The sequence below is a fragment of the Mastacembelus armatus genome, chromosome 14 (assembly GCF_900324485.2).
Source record: "Mastacembelus armatus chromosome 14, fMasArm1.2, whole genome shotgun sequence".
Classification (NCBI taxonomy): Eukaryota; Metazoa; Chordata; class Actinopteri; order Synbranchiformes; family Mastacembelidae; genus Mastacembelus; species Mastacembelus armatus.
Window position 1 is genome coordinate 6,879,041 of NC_046646.1, and position 13,890 is coordinate 6,892,930.

The 13,890-nt window shown below is 39.0% G+C and overlaps 2 protein-coding genes across 2 annotated transcripts; one reads left to right on the top strand and one right to left on the bottom strand.

The window, feature by feature from the left end:
* Positions 1–1,024: 1,024 nt before the first annotated feature.
* On the bottom strand, positions 1,025–8,328 carry vkorc1l1 (vitamin K epoxide reductase complex, subunit 1-like 1). The gene is made up of 3 exons (XM_026329421.1): positions 8,068–8,328; positions 5,513–5,622; positions 1,025–1,356 (listed from the first exon to the last, which is right to left on the bottom strand). Exons 1-3 carry the CDS (start codon positions 8,289–8,291, stop codon positions 1,130–1,132), a joined length of 561 nt encoding a protein of 186 aa, XP_026185206.1. The 5' UTR covers positions 8,292–8,328; the 3' UTR covers positions 1,025–1,129.
* Positions 8,329–10,763: 2,435 nt separating this feature from the next.
* On the top strand, positions 10,764–12,928 carry znhit3 (zinc finger, HIT-type containing 3). Its single transcript, XM_026328671.1, has 5 exons — positions 10,764–10,939; positions 11,475–11,506; positions 11,646–11,711; positions 12,271–12,348; positions 12,480–12,928. The coding sequence occupies exons 1-5, from the start codon at positions 10,872–10,874 to the stop codon at positions 12,650–12,652; spliced, it is 417 nt and encodes a 138-aa protein (XP_026184456.1). The 5' UTR covers positions 10,764–10,871; the 3' UTR covers positions 12,653–12,928.
* Positions 12,929–13,890: the final 962 nt, after the last annotated feature.

The following is a 13,890-nucleotide window of genomic DNA, read 5'->3' on the forward strand; positions in this document are numbered from 1 at the left end:
TTAGGCACATAAGTCATTATGGATCCCACTTGTGTGGTGGTCAGGAAATGTTTTTCACACACATATATTTTTGAAAAAAAAAAAAAAGGAGGGTGAGGATGCCTTTATGCAAACTTGGTGAAAGAAACCTATAGTTCTGTTGAAAAGACTTGTGTCGGTGGCTGCAGAGGGAACAGTAACCACTTACAACAAAGAAATCCATACGACTCTGAAATGCATGCCTGGATTATGGAACAGAAGCTGTTCCGTGCACATCTTCTGACTCAGCCACCTAACTGTGACCTTGTTGCAGATTTACTGATGATTTCTCCTGATGTTTTCTGTTTTATTATTATATGTCCTTAAAGATTTCTGTCAACACTATATCACAATCTAGCCTGGAATATTGCTCAGCAGCTATTTACAGAATTGCAAAACAAACAATTGGATCTACACACAATGTCTCATACTGTCCTGTGTTTATTTTTAGTGGTCCTCTTCAAAAAGAAAAGTACTACAAATTGTAAACATGAAAGAAAATCTGTATAAATGTTAATCATTTTACCCCCAAGCCCCACCCCCACTGCCCACCCTGCCATAGAACCTAATCTGCAAGCTGTAGGACAACCTAATGAGCATTTTTCTAATTTTGGGAGCCATTATTGGGGTCTGGGTTTCAGTGCAGACCTACTGTGCAGTAACAGGACATTTCTAACCGTGTCAGATAAAAACCCCTTTGATGCCCTATGTTTTCTTCCATTCTGCATCCTTTTTATTCAAAAGAGCGCTGTCCTCCATCATTCAGTATTGTGGCCTTCTACCTTTTGGGTTATCTTTCCCAGTTCTCTCACACACACTCACTCACTCACACACTCTCTCACACACACAAACAACCACTGCCTTTAGGTGAGTAGAATGTCAAACAAGGAAGAAAGAAATTTAAAGGAAATTATTGTTCAGTTACAAATCCTTCCATGTCTGCAATCAACACTGAGATGTCAGGCCCAACATTTAAGGTAAATTTCTTCATTTTTTTGAACACACAGCAGAATAAACATTGTTTGGAAGCAAGGTCTCCTGGTGGCAAGTCAAATGTTCAGAGGTCACATATCTTTTCTTGTTTGTTGTGTTTTTCTTGCAGTTCGACAGTTTAGTCCTGCTTGGCCTGGAGCTGCTGCTTCCAGGCCTCGTTCAAGTAAACCAGTCGCTTGTAGTTGAGAATAAAGAGAATGAAGTTCAGCGCATATGTGGTGATGCAGATGATGCAGAAGTCCTTTAGGACAAAATAGAGGATGTAGCCCAGGTACAGCGAACCCACCACGGACAAGATGGATGTCGTCATGAGAATGAGGGCGGCCATTGCACTGACAGTCATTCCTACAGCAAGAAACACAAACTAAGGCTTAGACACAACCTTGCAACACACAGACAATCTGATGAGTCTGCTCTTTTCACAGAGCTTCCAGGTCTATTTATGTGATCAGCCTCCTCGTGATGACATCCAGTTGAAACACTGAACAGACTGGTCCTACTGCTCTGTTGTCACATGAACTGCAGTCATAGTTCGAAGGCTGAGTTTCCTCAATGTTTGTGCTTCAGATATTATATCATGTTTCTAATCACTGCACAATAGTTATCTCTTCTGTCTTGTCATTAGGCAGAGCGTCCCGTTCTACCTGACACATACAGTACTTGATATGAACTTTACTTATCCATTATTCTAAAACCTTTGGCTGCTGTTGGCAAAACCTCCACGTAAAGTGTTTCAGGTATCATTCCATATGCTTAAGCCACACAAACTCATGGCTCTAAAGCCATGAATGCACTGCACTCCTGATGGCTGTTTCGGCTCATAGTGCTCACTGTGATGCAAAGAGGGGCATTACTTTACTTTGCTAGAACACTGACATTACATATGTACAATGCAGTAGAAAGTGATTACTGTGTTCATTCACTTATACACTATATTAAGTATTACTCTCAGGTACTTGTTACTGGATTATTTCCATTTTATTCAACTTCCAAATTCGTATTTTTTACCTCAACATTTGTCTACTTTAGTCACTTGAAATAAAATCCACAAATAAATGCTGGTGTACTGTTATAAAGTACCAAGCGGTAGCACCAATAAAGTGATTCATACATTAAGATTTTTCTGGGGTTGGCTAGTATGACAAAACGTATCTTTTCTAACAGATTTTTATACGTTGTAATATTTACTTATGCTACTTTTTTTTTTTTTTAAGTTGTTTTTTATGGGCAGTTTTGCCTTTATTTGACAGGACAGTGGAGAGAGTGACAGGAGATACAGAGAGAGAGAGCAAGGGGAGACGTGGAACACGCAACGGCTGGTCCAGGGGTTTAGCCGGTATCTCCGCGTTGTTCATGGATGGCACACTAACCGCTTCACCGCCAGGAGCCCCATACTAAACCCTTTTAAAACGACAGGAGCGACCATGATCTCATTAGCATATCTATTATTAAAAGCCTATAGAACTGCAACCAAATAGGACAGAGCAAGTAGCATGTTTTGTGCATATAAAAGCGTATATGTAGCATTTTGTGCATATAAAAAACTCATTTGTGCAAATGAGTTTGCACAAATCACGTAAAAATATGCACACAACAAAACCACTGTAATGCAGACCACAGCTTTGCTAGAGATCTGATCTGCTGGTTACAGCATTTACCACATTGCATATACATATCACTTTATGAGCATGAATGTAAAAATGCACTGTTAGTTTTTTCTATTAATCTCAACAGAAAAAATTAGACAGTAATTGCAGAAACAAGTGCAGACAGCCCACTAAGTCTGTATTTAGCAACTCCCCTTTAGCAGATGGCAGCTAAGAATATTTTTCTATTCTTACTTTTGTATTTTTCATCCACTTGTCCTGTTCTGGGAAATTTTTAGGCTGTCCTGGGCACAAAACATGTTTAATATCTACCAACTCTGATGTTCAACTCGTGGCCATTTTAAAAGTTTCAGCTAAGGTTTCTTGAAGTGACTCGTGGTAGATTTTGAAGTCTGCTTTGGATCCTGAGGCCAGCTGCTGCTAAGTTTCACTCTTGACTGACCTTGCTGCTTCATAACTGGAATCTATTCTTTCCTGGGCCTCTGGCTGCCTGAAGCACAATATTTCCACCCCACCCTCAACCGTTAGAAAGGTTTTCTTTTCATGAGTGATAACTTGAGAAGGATGAGTACTCAGCAACAGCTTCACGAATCAAATTCTGTATGCGGTTTCTGAAAAGGTTTTCACATTTTACAAAACATCATCTGACCCCTTTCAAACCTGTCCAGATGTTGCTTTGCATACTTCAGTCACTGACTTTACTGATGTAGCTGCAGGTAAGGTTTTCGTCTGAAGAGTCTTCTACAGAGTCATGCTTCTCAGCGGGACGATACATCACCTCTCCTGTGCCGTCTGAACCTTCCTACAGCTCCTTTGCAGTCATATGGGGCTTCTCCTTAGCCTTTCTGCCCAGCGCCTGCACAGTTTTTTCTTAGTGTTCTTGATCTACCAGATCTTGCCTCATCTTCCACAGTTTCCCTTAACTTCCATTCCTTAACATTTTGGACATGCATAGTGGACATGCATTAGCTAGCTTAATTTTAGATCTTCAGTCAGCTGTTTAGGGAAGCCCATGGTTGCACAAGTGAATTAAGGCCTAACAAGTTGAAGTTCTAAGTGTTTTACAAGTCCCACATGGTACAATTACTATTTATCTCCTTCCTTTCTTCTAACATTGAACATAAACATTTTTCTCTGTGTGGCATTATATTCTCGTCTGGTAAACCACTGGCAATGTTTCAAATCAATAAGCCAGAGTGCATTATAGACATATTCTATTTTGGGATTTTTGTAATTTGCCAGGTAATAGGGCCGAACGATTTTGGAAAATAATCTAATTGCGATTTTTTTTGTTTTTTTTACCAATATTGCGATGGCGATTTACAATGCGATTATTTTTTCAAAGCTTTTTGTTCTGTATGTTTCGACAATGACAAGCAATAAATCATTGAAGTATGAACAAAGCAATATTTAGATAGATTAAACATAAATGTTCTTCTCTGTAGACCAGGCCTATATGTTACAATGAAATCCTGTGATGCGAGAATTGATATAAATTAAATGTGTATTTATCAACTACAGTCACAGTAGTACTATAATGACTGATTTGTTGAACTTCCAGCCTTGTAAGCATGTAAAACTTACAACAAAGTTTGGCTTATTTAACACTGCTGGTCAACATTTTGTCCATGCAACTATCATACAGTACTTTGTGGTGTTTTTTTAAATGCTGAATCAGGTTGGTAGTATTGCCCCATGAGGTAGCAACCTTAGCAAGGCAGGTTTTGCACAATACCTGACGCTGCGCAGCATCTTCTTTTTTAAAGCCAAAATAGTTCCATACAACGGACGTACTGCTCTTCTTTGACACTAAAGCAGTTTCCGCAGTGTCAGGTTCTGTTGATGCTGAAGCCATTGTTTAACAGATTAAGTTGTAGTGTAGCGTGCCGACTTTATTCTTCCTCTACAGCCTGCTAAACTCTCACATGTCACGTGACCAAGTGTAATCACAGTTTTTTCAAATTGCAATTTAAATGCAAATGCAATGTAATCGCTCAGCCCTACGAGGTATTCAATTTGGTGTTTCTTCTAAACACTGGCATTATTGTCTATTTAATCCAGATATTATACACATTGTCCACCATTCTCTACTTTCTTCACAAAACATCATTGTAATAAAGGAAAAACTGCTCAAACATACTACACAGAGACCGTACAGAATGACTGGAGAAAAGGCACGACTAGAGCAGTAATTTCACACAGATATGAAATTTGGTTCAACAGTAAAATCCATTTTAACAACAGCTTCAAGACATACAGTGGCAGTAATCTGAGCTAAAACCCCAGTTATACAGATTCTGGAGTCACGTCTACTACCAAAGATTGGACAATCTAAGACTTTGAGAATAATGCAAGTTCAGAAACTGCATGGCCTTACATGGAAATTTTGACCCGCTGCAGCACTTTGGCTTAACTGGGCTGCTATTGTGTTAGTCAAATGAGTACTAACTGCTGCACTGCTAAAAGGACCTCTTGTTCTGTGCCAATGCCAGGTGGCCAGGGATGCCTACAGGCCACTCAACAGGCAAATATGTCAAGAAAGTATAAATAAGTTAGCATCATCATCACTGTACCGAGAGGAGAATAGCATGGTTATACATGTAAACAAATGGAAAAAGTCACACAAAAGAAGAGGTTTATCAGTATCGCTAGAACTGTATTTTTATTAAATTATAAAAAAGAAAAAAAAAACAGACTGCAGTTGAGCACAATGAGGTTGAAAATATGAGTCTTTGATTAACTAGATCATTCTATTTATACAAGGCCACTGAAGATGATGTCAGAGTCATGCGAGTCAGGTTCATTCAAATATAAGCTAAACAGAGGATGTGTTGAGTCAGCACCTGTTGACTAATTCAGTTTAACAGATTCTTCAGAATAAAATGACATCTTACCTAGCAAGAGCTGAAAGGCATAAAAGACAATCCCATAGACACTATTGGGTTGGTTCAGTGCGCTGTGATTTCCAAAAATTGAGCCCAGGAGTCCAAATCCTCGACCCCACCTGAGCCACACAAACAGAACAAGAAAAACAGCAAAGAAGAAAGTAATTACAACTTCAAGAACAAAAGAAGAAACCTGCAGGAAACTACAAAAACTGGATCATAGCTTTGCACTACAAAATGAGTCCAATGAGTCTCACTAAATGAGTGTGAACGAAAACAACAATATACAGCAACCAGACCGAGGGCAGATGATAAATTCAAATATTTGCCAATGTTTGTTTTCCTGGAACCTAATATACCAGGTAAGTGTTTTTTTTAGCAAAAATGATTGATTTTTATAACTTTCTATGAACTGTCTCAATATAGTACAAATTTATTGGTGTGAGTCTAAGTGGCACAACCATCAGCTTTAAGCCTATGCACCACATTATGTACCACATTAGGGCTCATTCCACTTCGTGCCCTAGTAAAACTGAAGTTCTTGCCTTGCAGTGCGGCCGTCTTTCTTAAGTTTGATGAGATTCTATTTATGGCAAATTTTAACATCTTTTCTTATGTGCTGATAGTTTTTTTTTCACCCCCAAGTGAAACCAGAGCATCAAGCACACTAAAAGACAATGTGAATTCTTTTTTTCATGGTCAAACAAATAGTATCAGTCTGAATAGGTCTTTCTGCTCTACAGTGCTCCAAACATTTCAGTGTGTCTTTAATTTCCTGCATAAAGTAACAAATTATAAAATGTCCAAAATGGTGCATGTAATCATCTTACTTGATACACCTGACATATGACTTAAAATACAGAACTATACCTTCTAAAAGTGCAACATAAAAAATATGACTATTATGTACAGGCACATCACTGGTCATATTTTAGATTTGCATTTAATTGAACATTTGAAATAATCCAATAAGAATTTTCTTCATGTTTCATCTGAGGTTATTCAGCAGGAGCACAGAGATAAGAGGGTGTTTCAATAACTCAGACCTTTGATTTCTTTCTTCACACAACATGGACGACTGTGCCTTTGAGTAACTGTTCTAAGAGTCAATGGAGGCCCCAGGCAACTTCTTAATAGCGTTCTATATTAGACGAATGGTAGTAAGAGCTAGGGATGATACAAGTCTCCATGCAAGAATGTTGCCATTTTTAAAGAATAAAAAACAGCACGGGACAATAAACCTTTATGTGCAATATGAATAACGATCTCATTTAATTGACCACTTTTTGGGAGCTTATTCTCCTTATATCAATAACCACACCACTGAAGGCATTCTGACTGGAGTCTCAAGGCTTTATCTTAAAACAAGTACTTAAGGATACACTCACAAAACAGGCATTTCAACACAGAGAACAAATGGACCAAGCTGCATTATCAGCTATACGCCTGGAGTAGTCACTTTATCTTAGATGTTGATGCTGGTAGAGATTAGACTGCTGGAAACCCAAGAATATTTAGACCAACACCAACCACAATGATTCTTCATTTAGACGGAGAGGGGTTTGTGGTATTCACTCATTCAGTTTAGTTTCCTGAAGTACAAAGTTGCTCAAAATGATGGTTTAGGAGGCATTGGCCAGACTACATGTAATACTCCTAGAATCAACTTACTCATCTAACAAATATGTAATCCGCCATAGACAGGTTGCATTCCTGTTACACCATAAGTATGTGCAAGGCCAGTAAAAACTCAAAGAGGATGAATTAATTTCATTCATTAATAGTAACACTAAATCAGCTGTGGCAGCTGCAAAGAACTGGACTTATACAGTATCATATTTGAAATGACTGCTTGCACACTCATCTTTGCGAGTAAACCACTTCAAGCCTTCTTGCCCCATCAGAAACAAATCCAAGCCGAATCCCAGCAGCTGCTTCATCTGTGAAGCTACCTATTGCACATCCAACAGTGTGTGATGGTGAGCACCATGAAACAATGCCAGGTCCTTTCTACTGACTTCTGGAGCAGCCACAGTGCGACCACTGACCCTCAGGGCTGCCAGGATCAGGGCTGAACCCCCGGCCAGGTGACGGTAACACGACAGCAGCCTGACAGTGTCACGGCACTAGCTGTTAGCAAGCTAGGCTAAAAAGTTACGTTAGCCAAAGCTATAAACACTGAGCCAGCTAACCCCCACACATCCTAGTTGCGGTCGGCGGAATGAATGGGTACATAGAACAACAACACATCCACTTTGTGCTAAAGCTGGTTTATACATGTTCTCCTTGGACTAAACTAGAGAATAACCCTACGAGCGGTTACCATCAGCAACCCACAACTCGACTGTTGACGGCCAACTGGCTAAGGAGTAACCCGCTAACCATTAGCAAAGTTAGCTTCACCGAGCTAACCACGCAGCTAATGTTGTGCTAATGAGACGGTAAGTGGGCTTATTTCAGGCGGGCTATTCGGCCAACATTCAGACCGCAGCTCCACAGTCAGATGAGCATTTGCCACAGCAGCAGCCTGCTCCACTGGGCGCTCTTTGCTGAATTCAAATTACCTTGAGCTGAACACTTTTGAACAGCTGATGGAGCTACTGACGTCGCACACAGCCGTGTAAGTCGGGTCCCGAGCCTTTTCCCTCTCCACGTGAAAGGCATAGAGGGACAGCAGTATGCCCAGCAGGCAAACCAGGAGCCTGGCTATTCTTTCCCACCGAGGGGTGGACACTCTCAGGACGGGAGCCGCCATCACTCTGTGGCCTAGCTGGAGACACGCATACATACGAAGGAGGCTGCTGCTGCCGACACCGAGCGGCGACGTGGAAAACGTCACGACGCGCTACACCGTCAGGGGCGGGCACCGAGCATGGCTTTGTACGTGGACACGGTCTCATAGTGTAGGGCAGGCCGTTTGAACATCAAATGGGTGGCCAGGATTTACTTTTAAGGTGTCTGTATTTATGACTGCCCACAACTGTGAGATATCTACAATGACACTGTATACCAGATATCTACAATTACTACAATTTTTGGATGTCAAAAACGAATATGTTACTAGTCACAATTCAATTGTATATATCTAAAATTTGAGTTCTGACTTTAAAAAATGCATTGTGGATATCTTAAATGTGACTTTTGACTAGTCTAAATGTAGTTTTAGATATCTGAAATGTAATTACGGGTATTAAAGTGAAATCTATTTGACTTGCGATAATCATCTGACATGTATGCAGGTAAATATGCAAACTTGCAGTGATCAATAGTTCATCTATATTTTGTGTATTTCCATAGCACAACCACATTTTCACTCACTGAAGGCCCTTAAACGTACTTTAATCACAAAATAACATCAACACTATCTATTCTTATTTGTTACCATTTCAATAAATTCAGTTCACAACGTGGGTTGGACATAATGTTTATTTGTTACATACATGACACTTGTCCAATATTTAAAAAATAAACAGGGAAAACAGAAAAGGATCAAGAAAACTTAAATCCAACCTGGCACATAGACCAAAAGAAAAAATGACATTGAACAAAGTATGAATGGTCATATTTACTGCTAACCGACAATGACAATAAAAGCATGAAGTCCATATTTCCCACTTCCTCCGTCTAAACGGCGCAGCCATGTGATCACGTGACTTCGCCGTATATAAACACAGGGTGACCTCATCTGTTTACTTGCACCGAGACTCATCTGCCCTAAACTGCAGCAATTCGTTTCCAAATGGCGACAGACATGGAAAGATTTGTTTCCTTCGAGGAAGCATATTACGATCAGTACGACTACTACAATCTGCATGAATATCCGTGCCACGCAGGAGGCAAAGGGAGATCCAAGAGAGAAATCGAGCTGAACACAAACCGCCATTGCCCCGCAGGACACGAGAGGAAGATTGCAGAGAAATATCACAACAGCGAGATGAAACGCAGGAGAACCAAGAGCTCTTCGTCTTGATGGCTCTGCTCGATGTTTACGGGTACCAAAGTGAAAATACTGTATTTCTTTGTCGGAAAAAATATGATCCTTAGGGTTATTTTTTCGTTTTCATCATAACTCACTCAAGCATAGCAAACAACATTACAAAATAAAAGCTGGAAACGATTAGTCAACCCAAAGGAAATAAATAGGTGACCATATTTTTGTTGGCATGTTATCGTTTGTAAGCAAAAATGACATTCACTGGTTCCAGCTTCTCAACTGTTCCTCGTTTCTTATTGTGTAGCATTGATTAGAAATTGCATTTGCTTCCGACAAAACATCCAAGTACAGTATGTGGGCTTTGGCAGTGATGGAATTTCTAGCATTTTATACACCAAATGATCCATTGATGAAATAACAGATGAACTGACCATGAAAACAGTTGAGGGGTATGCTTTGTGCTGATCATTTCATTCTGTTTTCCACACAGATTCAGACACATTTCTGATGTTGACCATGGCCCAGTGTCTCTACCTTTCCTGTCCCAGTGAATGTAGTGCTGTGACCTCAGGAACGTGCCCACTCATGAGTCACGAGGCAGCTCTTCATGCCATAGTTTACCGTATAACAAGACCTGCTACTCTCTAGTTACAGCTGTGCAAGAATAGTTTGTGTTGAGCTTATATAGGTCAGTGGTGTATGCCTGGTAAATATAAATATATGGATAGATAGTCATCTCTGTGGGTGTAGAAAATGTTATGCTGTATTTTAATTCAATAAAACTGGTGGCAACAAAACCATTTTGTAGTTATTTTATTTCTACTGCTCACTCCAGGTTTGTCATCCTCCATCCCTCTCATTGTGGTTTATGTGATCTAAGGCTCTAACTTTCTTTCCTCTGTTTCTTTACCTCTGTTTTCAGTTGTTTCTCCTTGTGTCAATACTTTCTCTGTAGGAATGTGGGAGCTGTTGTTTACTTTTTGCAGGAAAGAGGAGTGGCATCCACACCCAAACACCAGGACATAGTTTTTTCAGCAGTGCTCAAGGATATGGTCTGCAGCCTAGAAAAACAGTTTTGTGCAAGTGTTTTTATATTGTATAGTAATTTTAGCCATTACCCACTTGGCTTTAGTGCACCAAACTGACAACAAATCTTAATCAGTGCCTTGAGCTGGTTGGTGAAGAAACAATGGAAGTTGTGGAAAGGACACTATAATTAATTATTTTGTGTACTTCTGAAAATTAGCAATACTTACACCGGTGTTTGCATTTTATCATTCCTAGACTACTGGCAGAACCTTTGGTGAATTTGCCTGCTTTTATTTTGAAGGAAGGACTATTAAACCGGAATCGACCCCACGTCCTTCCTGTTTTTAATATTGTTACTACACGGGTTTAACACTTTGTCTTTTATTTTTTCCACGCACTGGGATCATGCAGCTGTGTAATGTGTGCAATGAAGAGACGCCAAAATACAGATGTCCAGCCTGCAAAATAAGATAGTAAGTAACTATAACTGACTGTTGGAAAGATAACTAGCACGATAGCTAAGCTAGAGTTAGCTACCGAATGTTTAGCTAGCTAGGCGTTAATTGGTCTAAAGTTAAACTGTTAATTGAGAATAGAAGATACATCCCGGTGTCTCAGAGGCGTTTTTCTGTTGAGGCATATCAATAATAGAAAAAACAAATAACAGCGATATCTGTTAGCCGATAACGCTAAAGCTAAATTATGGTTCACTTACAGCGCAGTAACGTACGTTTGCAAATATAACACTGTAATAATTAACATGTAACTGACTTTTCTAAACAGAGTTGAATGTGACCAACTCTGAGTGAATGTTTTTAAAATTACACGTGAACACAATTTTGGACATGACCACATGTTACGGCACCTCACAGCGGTCAAAACGGTTTGCGCTTCGCTCTGGTGTTGTGACTCGTAGAGAACTTGCCATGGTCTATAGAGCCAATATCACCCTGCAAAATGTTGACCTTATTCGTGTGAAAGATTAATCTATCTGTTATTCTCCTGCAGTTGTTCACTTGGTTGTTACAAGAGGCATAAAGGTAAATGAGCTTGTTCTGAGAATCGCATTGTGCAGAAATATTATTTTAATGTTTATGCAAACTGTGGACATACTCATAGGAGATATTACACTTCTTATCGACTGATATATCTATATATCTTATTTCATGCTCTCCACAGACACTTGCCTTCCAGCTGAGCAGCCTACACCCTCTGTTCCTGAAGCAAAGAATGGTGTCAGTTCTGGTATGGTGCTATTTCTCTCAGCATCCCTGTGTTTATTCATGTAGTGTGTACATGTCTGTCAACAAATCATAACTTATCGCATACATTGTTGGAGAGCAACAGGGACAATTTAGCTTAATAAAACACAAATTCACAGAGACCATCACATTTGTGTTATGAATTAAGTTTTTATACTATTTAAATAAAAGCCTAAACATTAAAATACACATGCTTATTGTTTTTGATTTCAGTACACCTACATCCATTTAGCCATGAGAGCTGTGAATTGTTGCTTTATATAGCAAGATAATAAACCATATACTACTGCAGTAATCTATAATACCTAATGTCCAGCAGCTTGTTACCAAGCCAAGCAACTCACAGTCCACCTTACACTAGTTAGAGTGGGTAGGACAAATGGAGAGAAATGTTTGTGTTACCTAACAATCTTAAAAGTGTTTTTATTCATTTGTTTCTTTAGGAGATTTGCTCACAGCAAAGACCGTGAGATGAATTTGATTAGAATACCAAGAACTTTCTGGACCTTTTGTGTGACAAGCACTTTTGCTTTTCTTTGCAGAGCCATGGACTGTTGATGACCTTCTGCATGAAGATGACATAATTGACAAAGTGCCTCTGGATCGGCTACAGCTGTTAGGTACTAACACAGCACCAGCTGCATCATATGTCAAATATTCCCACGGCCAAAACTTGTATTTACCAATGACCACATAAATGTATTTTCAGAAAAGTCAGATGTGTTTAAATCATGTTCTGTTTTCTTTACAGGTCAGTCAAAAGAATTAAGAGATCTTCTTTGCAACCCCCATCTGAGACAGTTACTATGCTCCATTGACAGTGCAGACAGCAAAGACAGTGAAATGAAGGCTGCGATGCAGGAGCCTCTGTTTGTTGAGTTTTCTGATCAGTGTTTGAAAATTGTAGAAAATGAAGCAAAATAATTGACATTGAATTCAGCTGGTAATCTGTCAAATCATGCCTGTCTTCATCTGTCCGATTTTTTACATATATATATGTTTTGTAATAGGGAAAACATTTCTTTTTATATGTATATATATATATATATATATATATATATATATAATGTCTTGGAATAGTCCACACCTTTCACATGTTATGTAGTTAACGATAATTTTTGCTGACTTCCTGTCCCATGTCATGTCATGCCACAGTATTTGTGTAGTGTTGAAATAAATGTTGAAACCTTTTTAAAACATCCATTCCTGAGTTAAAAATAAATTATTTGCAGTAGTTAGGTTAGACGGAGTTAAGTAGTTAAGAATGCAAATAGTTAACAGTGCAATGGCTGATCACATGGACAGTTTGGAAGAAAGAATGATTTTAGAACAATGACATTTATTTCAGCAAAAGAACCAATTAAATATTAGCTAAATTAAATTAATTATACATAGATTTATTAGTACCACTAATGAAAAAAAAAAAAAAAACAAAGGATAATGACCCTAACACCTGTTTACCTGAATCTAATCTGAATCTACAATCTACAAGTAATTTAATGTTCATTATATGTTCAATACTGTGTTTAATTATCATTTATCATTTTTATTTGGTAACCTTAGTTCTTAAAGTCAGAAGTGTCACACAGTGGGAGCAAGGCCACAGAGCTGTGCTGATTTCGCTCAGATGTACCTGCACAGTTCACCTGCTTGGATCATAGTAGCACACTGGCAGTGGATGTGGCATATGCAGCACTGAATGTTGTAGGTACACTGAGCTAGGGCCTTCTTCTACTGTTCATTCAACAAGCTGCGAGAAGAGGCACAGGCAAGTCAGTACAAACAAGTCATGAAGAGTAATTCAGTATACAACACCCACTGAGGACTATATGACCACAATGAATTAGAAATTCTTTGTATTATGCACTAAATTTATGTTTGAAAGCCTGGCTCACCTTTGACTTGGTGAGAAAAACTTTAGTCCCTCCACAGTGGACCGATGAATTGTGTTTTTTCACTGGCCACAATAAACAGCTCAACAGACAAAAAAAAATAAAGTCAAGAATGGTTAGAGAAGTTTAACACATTACACAGCATAAAATCCCATGTTGAGCTATCTTCTAGTCCTTATAGTCAGAGTCACATGCAATTACCTTAAAGGTGCATGAGGAGTTGCACATTTTGCTGGAAAGTCCTGTTTTTATTCATCACATTGAAAAGGT